The sequence below is a fragment of the Rhinolophus sinicus genome, chromosome 2 (genome assembly GCF_057876585.1).
Source record: "Rhinolophus sinicus isolate RSI-liver-muscle chromosome 2, RSI-T2T, whole genome shotgun sequence".
Classification (NCBI taxonomy): domain Eukaryota; kingdom Metazoa; phylum Chordata; class Mammalia; order Chiroptera; family Rhinolophidae; genus Rhinolophus; species Rhinolophus sinicus.
The window spans coordinates 49,382,077-49,401,826 of NC_142502.1; the positions used below are offsets into that span (position 1 = coordinate 49,382,077).

The following is a 19,750-nucleotide window of genomic DNA, read 5'->3' on the forward strand; positions in this document are numbered from 1 at the left end:
TGAAGACAGGGTTTTGGAGGTGGCATGCACCAAGGATACCATTTAGTCCAACTTTATAAATGAAGAAACTGAGGCCTAGAGAAGTTAAATGACTATCCAAAACTAAGGCGGGAAAGTGGCCTAACCAGTTCTACACTTCAGCTCCTCCAGCTTCCCAGTCAGCCTTTCCATTATGTTTCTTTGTCTCCTTTAAGTAATAATATTTTAAATTTCTTCAGAATTTGCTATGAAATATTATTTAAAGAACATTTAAAGTTTTACATTTTATGCTGTTATTCAGCATAAAATGTCCCAAATTATTCTGATGAAATAAAATATTACAAATGAATAACTTTTTAACATGAAAGGTTAGCTTTTGTGTGTGTGTGTCATTGATACATTTGAATCATATTGATAATTTTATTTTAAATTAAAAATGTGAACTCTCTCACCATAAAATTGATATTAAAAAAACTTGATATTGGGGCGGCTGGTTAGCTCAGTTGGTTAGAGCGTGGTGCTCTTAACAACAAGGTTGCCAGTTCGATCCCCACATGGGCCACTGTGAGCTGCACCCTCCACAATTAGATTGAAACAACTACTGACTTGTAGCTGATGGGTCCTGGAAAAACACACTTTAAAAAAATTTAAAAAAAGTTAAAAAAAAAGAAGAAATTAAAAAAAATCTTGATATTTTATCTAAAGTAAGAGAATTGATAAGAAAAATAGGAAGATTTCCATAGATGAATGGATAATTACCAAGTGAAAATTCAGATGGCTGGAAGATTTTGGTAAAATATTCAAGCTCACCAATAATCATGGAAATGCAAAATATACAAAAGTCGTTACTATCAAATTAAGAGTTTTCAAATTTTATGGTACGGACAACTTGATACTGGCATTCCCAACTAGTATGATTATTAATTTGTTAGAAAGGTTTTAGAAAACAATTCTTCAATGTCATCAAAAGCTATAAAGTTCACTCCCTTGACTGACTGTCAGGTAATCTATCCTAAGCAAACAGTCACAAAACAGTTCAATTTTTATATATAAAGATATTTGGGTACTTATCAAAAATTACACCTCAAACAAATCTCATCTGTCCACCAGTAGGGAGATGATTAAATAAATTATGCTTTAATCAGTTACAATCATTAAAAACTATATACATGAAGAGTTTTAATGAATGAGAAAATTACTACAATAAGTAAAAGAGTAGGTTTTAAAATTACAGTAGTTTTGTCATCAGGTAAAAATGCGTAAAGACTGTAAGAAAGTATTAAATATCAGTAGTGGTTTTCTTTAAGTAGTAGAATTATGGATGTTTTTCCCCTTTTAAAAGTACTTTCTAACTTTACAAATATTCTGCATCAAAGCATGTTTTTCTTTTTTTTTTTTTGCTAATCAGACGAAAAACAACACGAAACTTAATGGGATGTTTGACTTAGGTTATTTCTAAAATTTGTTTATTTTAGATACAAGGGATAAGTTTATTAAGCTTCATGGTGATGCTATTCGAACCATCTAACATGTTCACTTTGTTATTCAACAGGATGTACCCTTTATATCATCTGGGCCACGCTCTACCGATGTGCCTTGGATATCATGATCTGGAACTCTGTGTTCCTTGGTGTCAACATTTTGCATCTTTCATATCTTTTGTACAAGAAAAGACCGGTAATTACTAAAAATTAATTAATGAGGAAGAAATTTTAAAGCTAAAAAGCTTGTAAAGTATTTTGTTCAGAACTGAGAATGAACATCTAACATGTTTAGTCCATTTAATATCATTTCTATGAAGATGAGACTTTCTGTTTATATATGCCTGAAAGTGAAACATTTGAATACCATGAAATGTGTTCTACAAATGAGTGTGTAAAACTTTTTAAATCATCAGGGCAATTTGGACGAGAGAACATGAGCGTATTCTCTCTTTTTAGTCACATAAGTTCATTATTTCTTTTGTCTATCGATATTCAAATGCCACTTGGGAATATCTTTGCCTAGTTATAAAATTAATTATTCATTGGAAACCTTCATGAACATATTAGTTATTTACAAATAGTTCATGCTGTTTTTATCATGCAAATTTTTAAATTTAATGTCTTTTTATCTTATGCAAAAATATTCTTTTAAGGAAATCACCATTTTCGATGAGTTGTCACCAAAACATTAGGATTTAACTTTTTCTTTTCAACTCTTGATTTATCTTGCTTGGTCTTACCAAGAACAAAAAGATGGAAATAGAATAGGAAAACAGCCTGGCTCCAAGAAATCACTCCATACATGTTTACTGACTGTCCAAGGCACACACAAAAATATTCAGTGAAGTAAAAGATACAGTGCTTGCCCTAATCTTATGTTCAAGGCCAGAAATGCATGTAGCAAACTATTAGAAAACAAGACAATTCATAGGAAATTACAATTTGAATGATACAAATGTAATAGGCATTCTACTGTATCGTAACCTCATCAAACATTGTAGCACAGTCTGTTTTGCCTACTGTACCCTGTTTCCCCGAAAATAAGACCTAGCCAGACAATCAACTTTAATGTGTCTTTTGGAGCAAATATTAAGACCTGCTATTATATTATATTATATTATATTATATTATATTATATTATATTATATTATATTCTTTATATCTGGTCTTATAGTAAAATAAGACCGGGTCTTATATAAATTTTTGCTCCAAAAGATGCATTAGAGCTGCTTGTCTGGCTAGGTCTTATTTTCAGGGAAACACGGAATTAGTTTTCTGTAGGTTATACTGTGTCACACACCTGAAAACCTTAGGGATATGTGAAAGCAACAGGTTCTTTTCCTCATCCACCTTATGTATTGACTCTGGCATTTGTGTGTCAGCTGTGATTCTATTCCGTGTGTCTTCATTTCTGGGTCTCTGCTGAAGCAGCAGGTTCTGTTTGGACATGCATTCTCATAGCAGAGAGGAAAGTACAAGAGAACAAAAGAGAAACACCGAGTGTCTCTTAAAACTCCTACCCAGAAGGGGCATATGTCAATTCTGCTCACATTTCATTGGTCAAAGTAAGTGGCTTGGCTATGCCTGATAACGTGGGGGTGCAATGGGGTAAGGGGATGTATAATCCTTTTATAGGGGGTGGAAACAGCAAATAGTTGGGAATAGTATTATCTGCCACACTTACTGTTATATTCCTTGTTCCTGTCAACTATGACTGGCACATAATAGGTGCTCAACAAAACATTTAATGAGTGGATGCTTTCAAAGAGAAGAATTAAGAGTGCTTCATGAAGGAATTAGGACTCGAGCTAAGACTTGCAGGGTGAATAGGTTATGAATATCAGTCAATAGATTCTTTGGTTCATATGTCCATTACTGTGCCACATTGGCTAGTGTGCATGCTGGAAGTAGGAATAATTATTTTAAACACTCATTACCAGCTAGCTCTCTGAAGGGAAAGAGGTAGGTGGTAGTAGTAGTGGGCATTACAGTTTCTGAATATCAGAACTCGCTAGAACCCTAAGTTTTGAACATAAGGTTCAGACGTTGTTGATGTGGGAGCACCAAGTAAGTAAATCACTTAGTATCTGTGATTTTGTTTCTTCTCGGACTGTAACATACTTTTTTGAAAAACATAAATGCTGATTCTTCATTAAAATGAAACAGCAGGACAAGAAGAGCGTTGCAAAGGCTGCAGTGACGTGAACAGCTTTCATCACCTGGGTCTATAAACTGCATAGTGTGACTGCCACAGATTTCATTGGGATGGGCGAGCACTTGAACCTAAAAGTTCATTGACATGCAGTACAGTTTTCCCAGACTAATGCTGGGCCCAAAGATGGGGCATGACCTGGGCCTTGGATAGTCTGACAACAGAGGTGATTGAGCCATTTTGTTTTTCTCTTCCTCCGGTAGCCAGCCTTACTTGCCAGTGGGTTCTCCATTCTACAGAATTTATTTTAGCTTATGATAAAACTACACTGCAACCTTTTGCACTCTTCACTTTGCTGCAGAATAAATAAATGAGAAGCAATGATTGCAGCTGTGGATGTTTGTTTTCCTATATTGATGCATTAAATGATAATTACATGTAGATAAAATGCTTAATGTATTTTCATAAATGTATTTCCACATTGATTCCTATTTTATGCGTTTATTTTCTTGCTACAATATTTCAAAGTTAGTGTAATTTCTTTCTGTGGAACAAAAGTGCACTAAAAACTAAAAGTTTTAGTGGTATTTATAGAAAATGCTAAGCTTGGGAAGGTGAATCTGTGACAATGTCCACAACCTCCACAGTTGCTTTATAGCACGTAGGGAGAGATGTGATCAATAGTGCAAATCTTCCTCATATGTTCTTAGTTCAGTTGAAGGACAAAAGTGCCCTTTTAGCATCTGAACTTATATCACCGCTTATTCTCTGTGTAAGATTCCATTGACTAAAATACAGAAGGGCAATGGTATGTGTTGCAAATTTTTTTATTCTTGAAACTGTATTGGGACCACAGAAGCCAATGTTTCAGTGTCGCAGTGTTAGTATAGCATCTCATCATTGCTGCATTTCAGGTAAAGATTGAAAAGGAACTCAATGGCATCTACCGGCGATTGTTTGAACCACTTCGAGTGCCTCCAGATTTGTTCAGAAGATTGACTGGACAGTTTTGCATGATCCAAGCCTTGAAAAAGGGCCAGACTTATGCTGCAGAGGATAAAACCTCAGTGGACGACCGTCTGAGTATTCTCCTGAAGGGAAAGTAAGTGCCCTATGGAAATTGAAATTCCCAGTTTGCCTTGAATCTTCTCATGGCCTCTGGATAGGAAATGAATAGGGAATATTGCCAAATAATGGAGGAAGCAGTCACAGAATTTGTTAGTGGTGGACCTTCATTTTGTGACTGCGTTTTGGAATGCCACAGAACAATATGTTAAAGTTACGTAGAATTTCCTGCTCTGAATCTTATTGATGTCAGGATTTTCAGTTGTGAACACTTTAAACCTTTTTTGACCTTTTATTTAAAGTTAATGAGTCAAAATTGAAGTAGGTTTAAATTAGGCATTATAATTCAAGATGCTTGTGTACGTTTCAGAGGTGTTTGTTTATTTTTTGAATATCACAAATGTAACTTCTAGGAATGTCCATTTCTGGGGAGAGAGCTAGTGTATATTGTTCTGGAATAATTGTTACTACCACCCTTTTTCTCTCAAACGTGTCTGAGCTTGAGTAATAAATCATATGGTCACTCTGGATATAAGAGCAATGATACGCATTGGAAGTCATATGTTTATGGAAAAACTAAAATTGTTTTTTTTCTTATTGTTGGTGAAATTTATGTTGAAATAAATACTTGTCTTCACAAAGTTTTTTTAATTATGTCAGTCATCAATGGAGTCTTTAAAACTTGAATACAAAATATAAACCCATAAGATTATAGAGATTTTAAGGTTTGTCATGTTATTTGTGAAATATTATGTGTTTATTAACATTAATTTCTGTTATCAGAATGAAGGTCTCCTATCGAGGACATTTTCTGCATAACATTTACCCCTGTGCCTTTATAGATTCTCCTGAATTTAGATCAACTCAGATGCACAAAGGTGAAAAATTCCAGGTATGTTTTTTTTTTTTTTTTTTTTAATTGAGGTATAATTGACATATAACATTATATTAGTTTCAGAACAACATAACGATTCGACATTTGTATATGTTGCAAAATGATTACACCAATAAGTCTAGTTAACATTCATAATTATACATAGTTATAATCTTTTTTTCTTGTGATGAGAACTTTTAAAATCTGGCATGGTTTTTAAGAAGATTGAAACTAGTTTATGTCTCATTAAAATCCAAAGGATATTAATAGACAAGCGGCCATGATTTATTGAAAAAAGAGGTTACTATGTGGTATAGTACGATCCCATTTTTGTAAAACTTAAATAAAATATTATGTCTGTGTGCACAAAAAGAGGTCTAAAAAGATATATCCTAATTTTGCCATAGTGTTGACACTGTTATTTCTGGTTTGTAAGTTTTATTGCTTTTTTGTTTTCTTTCTTTTTGCTTATTTGAGTTTTCACACTTTTTCCATAGAAAACATCTAATGCTTTCATTATGAAAAAAAAAAAAAAAAGAAAATATCATTTGTGAATAATCAATGTTCCTAAAACATCGAATTGGTTACTTCTTTGGGGAAAAACAGAAAACTGGCTTTGCCCTGGAAACTTATTTTGTTAATCCTTATGAAAAATCTAATCACTTTACTCTTTTATATTTAATGAATATCTTTAAGGGCAAAGGATGAAGTATTTCATTGTTATAGCAATTTGAATGTGGACTACACAGCATGATTCTTTTTGTATCTTAAAAAATAATTGCTACATGATGTAGCACTTTGTTGTAATTCTTTCTGTAACTACCCAGACCTCCTGTTTTATTCCCCTCATTATGGTAGGAAAGTAACCAAGAAAATGGTTGACAGCTTTAGTCTCAGCCTCTAGATAGACAGCAGTGAGGAAATATCCTCGGAACAGGGTTGCTTATGAGCAAGACAGTAAACCTATGTAGGTAGGAAATAGAATAGAAGATGTTATTGGCTGAGGGAAGAAAAGTCAGTGTTTCTTGATGACAAATCTTATTTTTCAGTCTCATTTCAAGATGCTGTACAACTTGGGATGCCACATGGAGATAAAAGGGAAATTTTACAGACATACAGTTAAGCTTATTTGCAGTGGTTTCAGCCCTGTCCAGCTCCCACCCTGCCTGAGTAACTGGCCTGAATAACCATACAGCTTTTTAAAGTTATGTTATTACCTACTAGAAGGTCTCAGATAAGTTCACTAACTGGGTACCATGAAGTTCCCAAGCTTATTGAGCTTAAGCTACAAAAGGAGAAAGCAAATGCTATATCCTGGCTCCTCTAATTTATACTCTGACCTTGTGTTTGTGAGGGTCAGCTATGCACTGAGATTTATGTTCTTACTGTATCTTTAAGCACCACCATCTATAAACTAGTACAGGGCCACTTCTTTCCTCTATCTTTCTTTCCTCTGACCTCCTTACAATTTATCTTTCCAAAGCTTGACTTTTACTTGTTGCATTCATTTCTCTGTGTATAGTAGCAAGTGCTTTTACACAGTAGCCAGTCTCATATGATCCTGAAGAGACTGGAATTTGGGGGGTGGGGGTGGGGAACTGAACCTCTTTTGTTTCCAGAAACAAATAACCCCTAAGAGGCCAGTGGTTATTAAAAGATATAACATGTACTATCTTTTTCACTGGACTTCAGATTATATTTATAATTAGATTTAACAAAAAAGGAATTCTTATCACTCGTTACAGTTCTCTTTCTTCTTGGGGATTGGGGTTTGGAAGTTGACAAATGTTCCTGGTAATTGCTGTGAAGATTCCAAAGACACGGCCAAAATCGAAGTACTTTGTAGCTAGATGAAGGATATTCATTTAGCCTTTAGAAATACCAGTCAGCTTTTCTCTGCATAGAGGCTGGTGTGGCGTTTCATAATTGGTCAGTGGGTAACAACTACTCCAGCATCATTGAACCTGTATCTTGTACAACTGGTGCAAACTCCAACAGAGTGAGCTCTTGGGAGAGATTGTGTTTTGATTATTTACAAAATGTTCCCACTGACAGCTACTCAAGAGTAAAAATAGCTGTTGCACATCTCTGTAGGAGTATATTGCCTCTTATTGAAGCAAGTTCGCAAATGAAAAATCTCACGTGTTCCTAGAACCAACTTCTTACTACCTGTGCCCATGGCAGAGGACACTTGAAATTGTCAGTGGTCAAGCTGCTCCACCCATTACCTGGTAATATCATTTTTCTCTAACTCTAAACAGTTACAAGTATTCTGATACGGAGCTACTTCCTTTGAATTTTTATTTCTTACAATTTATTCTTTGGTAGGAGTATAATGAATTATACAATAGGATGAGAGGAGGAAAGAAAGTCAAGTGAACTCAATGACTGTCCCTTGAGATTGCACAGCAAATGTTGTGCAGGTACATGTGGTAATTACAATGATAGACAGAATGATAGAGCAGAGAAAACAGATTCTGAACTTACAGCTGCTCCAAAAGTGCGTATAGTCATTTTAGGACTTACAGACCAAAGTTGCTACTTAGAACTGTTCGTAGACTCTTGAGTTTCATTATTACAAAAGGTAGAAGTCAAATCCGATCAAGATGGCAGAGTAGGTAAATGCTGTGCTTACCTCCTCACAACCATACCTAAATTACAGTTAAACTACGAATAGCCATCATTGAGAATCGCCTGATGTCTAGCTGAATCGAAGCCCTACAACTATGGACATACAGAAGAAGCCACCTTGAAACTGGTAGGAGGGCTAGAGACATGGAATTGGCTGGTGCCACACCCACGTGTGACCATTAAAAATTGTGAGAGATATCTAGGTTCCGGAGGTTCCCCCATGAGAAGAAAGGGGTCCCAGCCCCACACCAGGCTCCCCAGCCCAGGGTTCCAGTGCCAGGGAGAAAAGTCCCCATAACTTCTGGCTGTGAAAACCAGCAAAGATTGTGGCTGAGTAAGACAGAGAGCGGCTGGAGTCCCAGGTGCTCCTCTTAAAGGGCCCATGCATGGACGTACTCATTGTCAGACTCACTCACTCTGAGCTCCAGTACTGGGGTAGCATCTCGAAAGGCACCAGGGACATATAGGGAGGAACTGAATTGTCTAGCTTCAGGGCGAGGGACGGAGGAGCTGGCGGTAGCCATTATTTCTTTGTTGAGCCCTCCCCCATCCCAGCGTACAGAGATGCAGGTGTCCTCCATATCTGAGTCTCCATCAACATAGCTAACACTGTTCCTTCACCATGATTCCCTGAGAACCTGCCCCACCTAACTTTTGGGCACACCTAAGCTGCTTCCAGTGGCTTTTCTGTATAAATGGCCTGCCTTGACTCATGCTACAAACTTTCCTAAAACTCTCTCAAAGGTTTACAAAACCTAAACAAGCAGCATCTGCCTTTGGCATGTCCTGTACCTCTGGCTGAGCAGCCCTAAACCTGGCACTAGCAACAGCTGGTGTTGGTTCGTGGCTTGACCACTTGAGGCACTTCCAAGACCATTGCAGGCAGCGATCATCTGTGGATTGCTCTGTGGCTCATGCCAGGTGGTCCCGGGCAAGGCAGAGGCTGCATCTGAACTTGGGCTGAATTTGGCTTGCAGTGGGGCTGCTTCCAGGAGGCCCCAGGGCTGGCACACCTGGTGACCAGTTTTGGACCAGCCAGCAGCATTACCCGGCCTCCTCTGGGGATGACACACCCAAAAAGCACACTGGACGGGCATCAATGCCCTGCTAACGTGAATCCTGCTCTGTGGGGTCAGCTCCTGCACATCTCCTCCACTGTAGTCACAGCCAGTCCGCACAACCAATCATCCCGAGGGTCAATCCTCATTGATGTGCAGACAGCAGCCAAGGCTCGACTACAACAGGGGGGCATACACAACACACACAAGGGACACTCCTAGAGCACCCAGCTCAGGTGACCAAGAAGACTGTGCCACTCAGCCCTACAGCACACCTACTACATAAGGCCACTCTGCTAAGATTGAGAGACAGCAGCCCAACCTAATACTAGAAACAAGCACAGGGAGGCAGCCAAAATTGGGAGATAAACATGTCTCAAACAAAAGAACAGAACAAAGCTCTAGAAAAAGAACTAAACAAAATAGAGACAAGCAATCTACCAGAAGCAGAGTTCAAAACACTGGTTATAAGGATGCTCAGTGATCTTAGGGAGAACTTCAACAAAGAGATAGGAAACATAAAAATGGAGCTGGAAAACATAGAAAAGAACCAGTCAGAAAGAAGAATACAATAATGGAAATGAAGAATACATTAGAGGGAATCAACAGTAGATTAGATGAAGCAGAGTATTGATTCAGTGATTTAGAAGATAAGGTACCAGAATACATCCAAACAAAATAGCAAAAAGAAAAAGAGAATCTAAAAAAATGAGGATAGTTTAAGGGTCCTCTGAGATAACATCAGAGTACCAACACTCATATCACAGGTGTACCAGAAAGAGAAGAGAGAGAGCAAGGAATTGAAAACCTATTGAAGAAATAATGATGAAAACTTCCCTAACCTGGTGAAGGAAAAAAATATACAAGCCCAGGAAGCACAGAGAGTCCCAAACAAGATGAACCCAAAGAGGCCCATATCAAGACACATCATAATTAAAATGTGAAAAGTTAAAGACAAAGAATCTTAAAAGCAGCAAGAGAAAAGCAGTTAGTTACCTACAAGGGATTGTCAACTGATTTCTCAACAGAAACTTTGCGGCTAGAAGGGATTGGCAAGAAATATTCAATGTGATGAAAACAAGGACCTACCTACAACCAAGATTACTCTACCCAGCAAAGCTGTCATTTAGAATTGAAGGACAGATTAAGAGCTTCCCAAACAGGAAAAAGCTAAAGGAGTTCATCAATACCAAATCAAAATTACAAGATTACAAGGAATCTTAGAAGGGACTTCTTTAAGACAAAAAAATAAAAAAATAAAAAAATTTTAAAATACGAATAATAAAATAGCAATAACTGCAAATGTATCAACAATTACTTTCAATGTAAATGGATTAAATGCTTCAATCAAAAGATAGGGTGGCTGAATGGATAATGGATAAGAAAACAAGACCCTTACATGTGCTGCCTACAAAGAACCTTCAGATCAAAAGATACACAGACTGAAAGTAAAGGGATGGGGAAAAGATATTTCATGAAAATGGAAACAAACAAACAAAAAGCTGGGGTAACAATACTTATACCAGACAAACTAGACTTTAAGATATAGGTCATAACAAGTGACAAATAAGGGACAAATAAATTCCACTTCAGGGTATTTTTCCCAAGAAACCCAAAATGCTACTTTGAGGAGACATATGCATCCATATGTTCATTGCAGCGTTGTTTACAATGACCAGGATGTGGAGGCAGCCTAGGTTTACATCTATGGATGAATGGGTAAAGAAGAGGTAGTACATATATACAATGGAATATTGCTCGGCCAGGGAAGGGTTCTTGCTATCTGTGGCAGCATGGATGGATTTAGAGGGTATGGTGCTGAGTGGAGTGTCAGACAGAGAAAGACAGATGCAATGTGACTTTGCTTATATGTGGAATTTAAAGAACAAAATAAACAAAACTGAAACAAACTCATAGATACAGAGAACATTTTGATGGTTGCCAGACACGAGGGGGTTTAGGGATGGGTGAAAAAGGGGAGGGGATAAAGAAGTACAAATTGGTTGTTACAAAGTAGTTATGGGGATGTAGGGTATAGCATAAGGAATATAGTCAATTATGTAATAACTATATATGATGTCAGATGGGCACTGGATTTATCGGGGTGATAGATGGGTGGGGGCTTGGGGGCAGGATGACAAAGGTGAAGGGATTAAGAAGTACAAACTGGTAGTTACAAAATAGTCATGGGGATGTAAAGCATAGGGAATATAGTCAATAATATGGTAATAACTATGTATAGTGCCAGGTGGGTGCTAGACTAGTTAGGGGGATAAGTTGTTAAATTATATAAATGTCTAACCACTATGCTGTACCCCTGAAATTAATATAAAAGAATATTGAATGTCAACTGTATTTGAAATTTTTAAAAAGGGGGGGAAAGGTGAAGAGGAATAAGAGGTCCAAATTCCCAGGTATAAAACAAATACGTCATGGGGATGTAACGTACAGCATAGGGAATATAGTCAATAATACTGTGATAGCGTGGTGCCGTGTCACATGGTTGCTGGACTTACAGCGATCACTTCTTTAGGTACATAAATCTTGAATAACTATGGTATATACCGGAAACTAATATAATGTTGTATGTTAGCTATATTTTAATAAAAATCTTTTTTAAAAAACTCAAAAGATAGGAGTCATCTTTTGTGTTTGGCTTCTTCTTCTTTGCCATTTACATGTTTTTCTTCTGTATCTCTCTCCTGCTGTTGCCTTCCCATAGTCAAAAGTATGTCCTGTACTGTGAAGCCCAAAAATCAAAGCTTAATGACTTTAAGGGAACAAGAATGTCTCAGAGGCAGATGTCCAAGCTCTTGTGAAATAAATGAAGACTAAGTTTTAACTGGTATTTAAATAAAAGTTTATCCTAATATTACGTAAATCTTTCGGTAAAGCTGCGAAGCAATTTAATCTGCCAGTTTTGACTCTGCTTTATTTTAAATGCTTATGTGAACTCAATAAGAATTATTTGAATAGATCACTTTAGGGACATTTCCATGTTCCTGGTGTATGAAATGTTGTACAATACATGAAGAAAATAATAAATTGTTCCCTGAGGGCGGTCAGCCAGTCATACTGTCAGACTGCTGTTTCTGGTTCTACGGTTCCCTCAGACACCCTAGTTCTTGAGGGTGTGGAATTGGTTTGGAATCTAAAGTGAGGGACTGACCCAGTACCTTGAGGTAATCACAGCTAATGCTTAGTCTAACTTTGCCTGAAAGAAATTACTTTATGTGTCCACTGCCCTGTTTGCTTTTATTTCTTCAGTAAAATTCTTCACAAGAACTCAAGCATGGCACTGCTGAGGTACTCTGATAACTCAAGATGTAAATTTACTTTACAGAAGTTTTAAATATTCCTCATTAAAAATATGTTTTACTTGACTGTTGTGACAGGAAATCATTAAATAAAACTATTTGGCAGAAATGAAACATTAGCTATCAAGTAAAATGACCTCAGCCAATATGCTATGTAATTACCCACTTCTGACTAAATGCCTGCTCTTATGGACTTGTAAGTTATAAGCTATACTGCAGGTATAGCTGCAGGTATACTGCAGGTAAAGCTTATTGTTTGAATACTATTTTTAAGTTTAAATGTAATAATAATTTAAACATGTTTGAAGTATTCTTCAATCATCAATAAGCAATGGCTTTGTTAAACAAACTGTAGGAGCATATTAAAAGTAATCATTGCCTCAGTGGAAATGAGGTTATTAAAATGGTTGAAAAGAAGTTAAATGCCTTTTCTATCACCTAGAAATAATTTCTTCTCGTCTGGATGATTGCCAACTCCTATTTTAATTCCCTGCCCCCCATACATTGAATTATATTTTCCAAAGTTATGGATGACACCTTTGCAAAATGAAGGGCTCTCAACTCTCCAAACCCTTTTTTCAAGCACTTGGGTGCATGGCTGGGCCACTGTGACTACTCAGTGCTCACCTTTCTCTAATCAGTCCTATAGAATATTATTCAGTGGCCTTGCATTTACTCACCCATCTCTTACTGTTTCTGAGAACTCTTTAGGAGTGACTTGGTTTTACACTTCTATAAATCTTATCTGTCTTTTGTCATACGTTTTTACTCATTATTGGCTTCCTTCACTAGGATGTAGGCTTCATGACATGTGTCCAGCTGTTCTTTGTATGAGGGACTCTTGATGGACTGTGAGCCAACTTGTGGTCACTTGTCCAGATTACTTTCCATAGGATCATCTTGAAGAATATTGGACATGTTGGGTAGGGTTTGGCCTGGTGTCTGAGCTGGAAATCAGAAGTGCTCACTCCACCACTAATTAACATGTGTTTGTAAATAAGTTTTTAGTGCTTCTCATTTGGCATTTAAATGACAGGGAAGAATATTATCTGTCTTATCTTAGGGCAACTTTGAGGATCCATTTATGTGACAGATATAAAAACACCTTGAATATTTAAAAGTATCATACATATATATAAAATGAGTGGCATTATGTGTGACTGTCATTTCCTAGTCATTCTCTACCACTTTCCCCTGTTCTGTATTTGTCAAAAATACTTATTTCCACCTGAGGGTATCATATCTCTTTATTATCTGCCTGCTCCACTAGAATGTAAGCTTCACAGGACAAGGATATTGTCTTTCTTGTTCACCATCGTAACCTCGGTGCCTTGAACAGTATCTGGCATTAAGTACCTGCATAAAAATATATGTTGAAAGAATGATTGGAATTTAGTGCTTTATGGGGTCATAGAGCTACTGATAGATTTCTTAAATCCAAATGTGTTTGGTTTTGGAGATTCCTACTTTTAATGTAATAAATAATGGCAAACTTTTTTTTCTAGAAACATTGACCCACTTTTTAAAGTAGACAAACTCTCTAATTTGCTGAAGGTCAGATTTCAGCTATTGACATCGGAGAGAAGCTGGGTTTTGATTTGTTATGTCTCTCGTAGTAGACATAAATACCTCCTTTTCATTTAAAATGCATTTAATTTTGTGACTAACAAAGGGGAAAGAGCTCCTTTGAAAATATTTGCTGTGAGACAGAGATAGGACTTCATGTCAATTTCACAAACTTTTATTCATCTCCTACCTGGATAGGCAATGGGTTTAATGTTGAGATATAAAATGGTTTTTGCCTTCAATGGTATTTGTGTTCATTTGTCAATTACTTCATACAATAAATGTGCCTTGAGACCACTCGGTGTTGGAAGACAGACATTCAGATGTCAAGATGCATAGTCCCTCCTGTTCAGTGCTCAGGAGAGACAGATATGTCCGGATCCAGTGATGAGAGTGCCACGTGAAGTTCAGAGAAGTACTGATAGATGGAGGGTTTGTGTGGGAGGAAGGGCTTCTTGACACTGAGCCATGAGGGCATGGTCCCTCACTCTGGAGAAAGGATTCATTTAAGGAATATTTGAGCTCTGTGTAGTGCAATTACAGTGCTTTCCCATTTTCCTATGTAACAATACTTAAGAAAAGGGTATGGTTTCCCAGTTCTGAGCTAACTTAAGAAAAGGGTATGGTTTCCCAGTTCTGAGCTAGCTCCAGTTTGGAGCTAGCCTTGAAAGGTCACACTCAAGAAATACACATGACAGAAGGACCCTCACTAGCCATACTTATTAGTAACAGCCTTGTTCCTAAAACCAGTTCACGACTCAGTTTTTTCATTCTCTACTGTGTGTTTGCAGAGTCAACTGGCAGAAGGTCTTTCAGGTATTATTACTTCGCCTCACAAATCTTACCTTAGGTCTTTTGCTTGAAACTGTATTCTTAAACCTCTGTTGTAATCTTCGGGGTGTAAAGAAATAATTGAGTCATGAATTGTATGTCCAATTGGAACACCAGCCTAATGCTTGGTTTTAAAAATAATCTAATATGTAGTTACAGAAGCTTGCGTATATGGATCTTATTTTAATTTAACTAATATGACAAATCATTGCTATAATAATACCCACTAAGTTATTCTATTCTTCCCTCCCCCCAAATTACTATCATTATAATTCATATACATAGATGTACTTTTTTCTTTCTATGTTCTTTGGCAGGTCACCATTATTGCAGACGATAACTGCAGATTTTTATGCTGGTCAAGAGAAAGATTAACTTACTTTCTGGAATCAGAACCTTTTCTATATGAAATATTTAGGTATCTTATAGGAAAAGACATTACAAATAAGCTCTACTCATTGAATGACCCCACCTTAAATGATAAAGTAAGTGTTTTTCTGAGTGTGTTTATTTTGTTAAATAAATATGTATAGTGAGGGATACCTCACTTTATGCAATATACCGGGGGTGCCAAAAAAATGTATACACCGGACTTGTGTTCGTCTTTTGTTATCCATATATACTAAGTATTACAATTTTAATAGTTTCTTTCCTTTCATAAAATGTGTACACATTTTTTGGCACCCTCTGTATATTTTTCTGAATTTTCATTGACTAGTTATATGTTAAGTGGGGATGCTGTAATTCAGAGAACCTTCAGGGAACCATTTCTCAAGAGCAAGGAAGTATTTTGTAATTATCATATTTGCCGTCACCTAGAGGTGTCTCTAAATGTCAGGATCCCCATTTGTGGTGATGAGGTTGCTATCCTCCTCATGGAGAGTCTGCTAAGTGACCTAAGGGAGTTGGTAAGTGAGTAGGGGGGAGTGGGGAGTGCAGCCGGCCGGGGAAGCCTGGGCGGTGGGGGTGCGGGTGGGGGTGGGTTGCAGGCTGAGAAAGGCTGACAAACCTCAGGGAGCAGGAAGCTGGCATTTTAACCCTGGTGTCTTCCTGTCTTGCACACCCTCCTGTCAGGCTCCCTCCCAGAAAGCCCGTAAGTGGTAAGAAAGGTATGGATCGAAGCCTGTGGCAATTCAGTTAGGAATTTCAGAGTTGTATAGGTCTTCAACAATTTGCAATTTGATCTTCGTTTCCTCATGTTTGTTTAGAAGGAAACTAAAATAATCACAGAAGAGAACGTGGGAAACATTGTTTCTGTGATAAGTACTGTTCTCCAGGGACTGTGAGTATGGGATTATGCTCTCTTAGGGTCATTTTATCTAGGCTGTTTATCAAATCAGATTGGTGCTTATTATTTTTCAGGTTAATAAATAGGCAATTGAGTATATTGAATTTATTATAATGTATTTGTAGTAATATAATAAAAATTATAGCTAACATGTATGAGGTATTTACTAGGTTACTATGTACCAGGTAGTCTTATTTCAAGGAAAAGTAAATGCTGCTGACAGGGAATATATGCTCTAAGTCCCATAGATGTCAGAAATCTTACAACTTTGCTTTGCAGAAGACCAAAAAGTTGGAACACCAGCTCAGCCTTTGCACGCAGATCTCCATGCTGGAAATGAGGAATAGTATAGCCAGCTCCAGTGACAGCGAAGACGGCTTACACCAGTTTCTTCGGGGCACCTCCAGCGTGTCCTCTCTTCGTAAGTTATCCCTAAACTGATAATACTTTGGGATTCTGATGGATGGCATTGGAAATAGACAAATGACAAGTTGGATCAGAAAAATAATTTTGCAAGTAACTATTTGATAAACTAAAGGTATCAATAGAAATAATCAATTTTTCTATGTTGCGCACCAACTAAAATGCAACTGTAGAACTTTTATTTCTATTTCAGAAATTGTTTTGCCATACACTTTTCTTAAATACTGGTTCACTGGAATAGTGTGAAAGAGATTCTCATGGTTTACTGGATATTCAGCTTTGTTGTTTTCAAGATTTTAGTTCTAGGGAAAGTCTAGACCCAGTAGTGTGTCAAAAATGGTGGCAAGCAACTGCTGGATGTTTTACTGCTGGCCTGGTTATCTAAGTGTGAGCACCAGGAGTTAACAGGTGATCTAATAATGGAATATTCCTAGAGTAGGCCACTCAACACCCCTGTGAGTTATCTCATTCACACATCCATCAAGAGTCAAATTTTCCAAGATCCTTCCGTAGTTTAGATTGTTGTAAAACATTTTAAGCAGCAATGATGACACAGATATTGATGATTAATAAGTAAAATGAGAGAAACTAAATTATTTCAAGAGTTAATTGCTTAAAATTATTTTAATAATTATTCCAAGAATGATAGTATAAGAACTTTGAACAAATTCATGTAAAATAGGGAAAAGATAAATTCTCCCATTGCATAGACTGAAAACTATTAATATTTCCAATTGTATGTTAATCCAGAGTAACTTTTAAGTAAATACAGATACACATTCAACAATCCTAAAGGTTTATGTAAATGATCTTGCAACTTTGGATGCTTTAGATAAATTGGATTAAGGATTTGAAGTATTGCACGGTCAGGAGAGCCTGGACTTGACAAGACCATATAATTGGTATAAGCTTCCAAAGCAAAGTCTAGGCATAGAAATGCTCTGTGGACCTAAAGAAGATTTCAGAAGCAATACAATTGAGAAATTGGAAATGGTTGTATTTTATTCCCAAGTAACTTTTTGAAAGTAACTGAGGTTGACCAAACTATGCAATCTACTAGCATATCAAATGTTTCCCTGCCTTGTTAAAACAGTTTGGTGGTCAATAAGCATTTTCAGCTGGACCCATCTTAATTGCGTGCATATATTGAGAAAGTCAGCAGAAAGGGAATTGCAGTTTAATATTGTGTGAATTATTTTTCCTACAGAATAGCTTATTTTTGTAGTTCTTACTTTTCCCCCTTAGTTCTAACACTCTTGCTTAGGAAGCACCGAGAACAAGCAGTATATAATGAGCATTTATGAGCATTTGTTGTCTTAAAATCAGTTTTGTTTTTCTGTAGCATTTTATTATATAATCTAAATATTTTGGGGGTAAAAACCATTTTAGGGGGAAAAAAGTTTATGTAGAGTATGTTGTTTAAATAGAATTAAAACGTGTTTTCAAGATGAATGTTTGTACGGTACTTGCCTCTGGAAACCTGTATTTCCAGGTGTCCAGTGGATTGACCACATATGTTATGCATCCAGACCTGGGTTCTTGCTCTAATACTTATTAGATGGGTGACTTGGAGTAAGTCCATGACCTTTCTAATCTGTCCTATGTCAGCACAGGCCTAAATCTGGTCATAACTCCTGGCCTGTTTCCTTCCCTCTTCGTTATAGTAAATCATGAGTTTTATCCAAACAGCCATTCCCTGCATGGATAATTCAAACTTCAGTGTTTGTAAAGAAGTGTGCTGCCTTTGAGTGCAGGCTCACATTTTAACTTCTAGTCCTCTTATTCTGTTGTCTAGTTGTACTTTGCTCTACTAAAAACAACCTGCTTAAGTTGTTTAATTATTTAGCCTCAGGTTTATTTTGCAAGATCTTGCATATTGATGATACCAATGCATCTAGCTACATATGTATGCGTATTTTTGAGTGTGTGTGTGTGTGTGTGTGTGTGTGTGTGTGTATGGATTGCACGACAAATCCACAGTCTTGCCTCCCTCTGATGAGTCCTCATTCTGTGTCTCTCAGCTTCACTCCTGCAGTTTAATGAAAGACGTTAGGATGTAAGCACAACACTGACACTGATTATGAATTATTTAATTCACTGTAGCATGTAATTCATTAAAAACTGGTTAGTTCTTATTTCTTTTACTTAGGTTTTAGCTCAGAACTACTGAAGGCTGTTTTTATTTTTCTTCTGTCAGACCCATCAATGTGTCATCTACTTCTCCATATTACAAATTACATTTCTTGTAAAACAGAGAATACAAAACCAACCTCTTAGAACTGTTAGGCTGACATAACAAAATTTATCACATGTTGAGCATGTAGTAGATCTTAGTAAATGGTAGGTCCCTGAAACTAGTGACTAAGCGCTGATTATTCCAGGTTTCTGATGTGCACATGGGACAGCCTGGCAGCTGCTCTCAGTCGTGGCATCAGCTTTGTGAATGCTAACGATGAACAAGGAACAAACATTAATTGACAGTAGCAGCTATTATTTTTTTCAGGCACTCTCTATACATAATCACATGTAATATTCACTATAATTCTGCACAGGGGGAGGTATATTAGCTTTTGCTAGATGAGGCGGCATTAGCAGACGCCTCCCCACCCCAATCTCTGTCTGTGATGAACAGGCTGCTTTCTCACTCGTGTGCACACTGGGTCCCGCTCCAGGCTGGTGTCCAACTCACTCTGGAACGCCAAAGGAGCATCTACTGTTTGGGTCACTGCCTGTCCTGGCAGAGGGAAGACAGTAGTGGCAGAATCATCCAATGGCTCTTAGCCCCTGCTTGGAAGTGGCCCTTGCCACTTCCACTCATGTTCCCTGCACCAGAGAAGTCACTTTGCCAGAACCGCCATTAGTGAATGGATCTTCAATCCTGCAGGGGCCGCGCAGGAAGGGTCCTGATGAGGGAGGGAAAGCAGGTATTTTGACAATAACACAGTCGATCCCAGTGAATAACATTGCATTTTACAGATGAGGACATTGGAAATATGAGATGCTTATTCACTTGTTCCAGTTCCACAGGGGGAGGTGCTGGAATACAAACCTAGGTATCCTATCTGATTCCAAAGCCCATGCT

General features: G+C 37.3%; 1 protein-coding gene across 3 annotated transcripts in view; it reads left to right on the forward strand.

Moving 5' to 3' along the window:
• POPDC1 (popeye domain cAMP effector 1) overlaps positions 1-19,750 on the forward strand; it is a 36,513-nt gene that overhangs the window by 5,455 nt on the left and 11,308 nt on the right. For all 3 annotated transcript variants that reach the window (XM_019734998.3, XM_019734999.3, XM_088795532.1), the window contains 5 exons: positions 1,532-1,656; positions 4,530-4,717; positions 5,464-5,572; positions 15,275-15,442; positions 16,525-16,666. In XM_019734998.3, the coding sequence (XP_019590557.2) occupies positions 1,532-1,656; positions 4,530-4,717; positions 5,464-5,572; positions 15,275-15,442; positions 16,525-16,666 (732 nt within the window). The remainder of the gene's footprint in view (positions 1-1,531; positions 1,657-4,529; positions 4,718-5,463; positions 5,573-15,274; positions 15,443-16,524; positions 16,667-19,750) is intronic.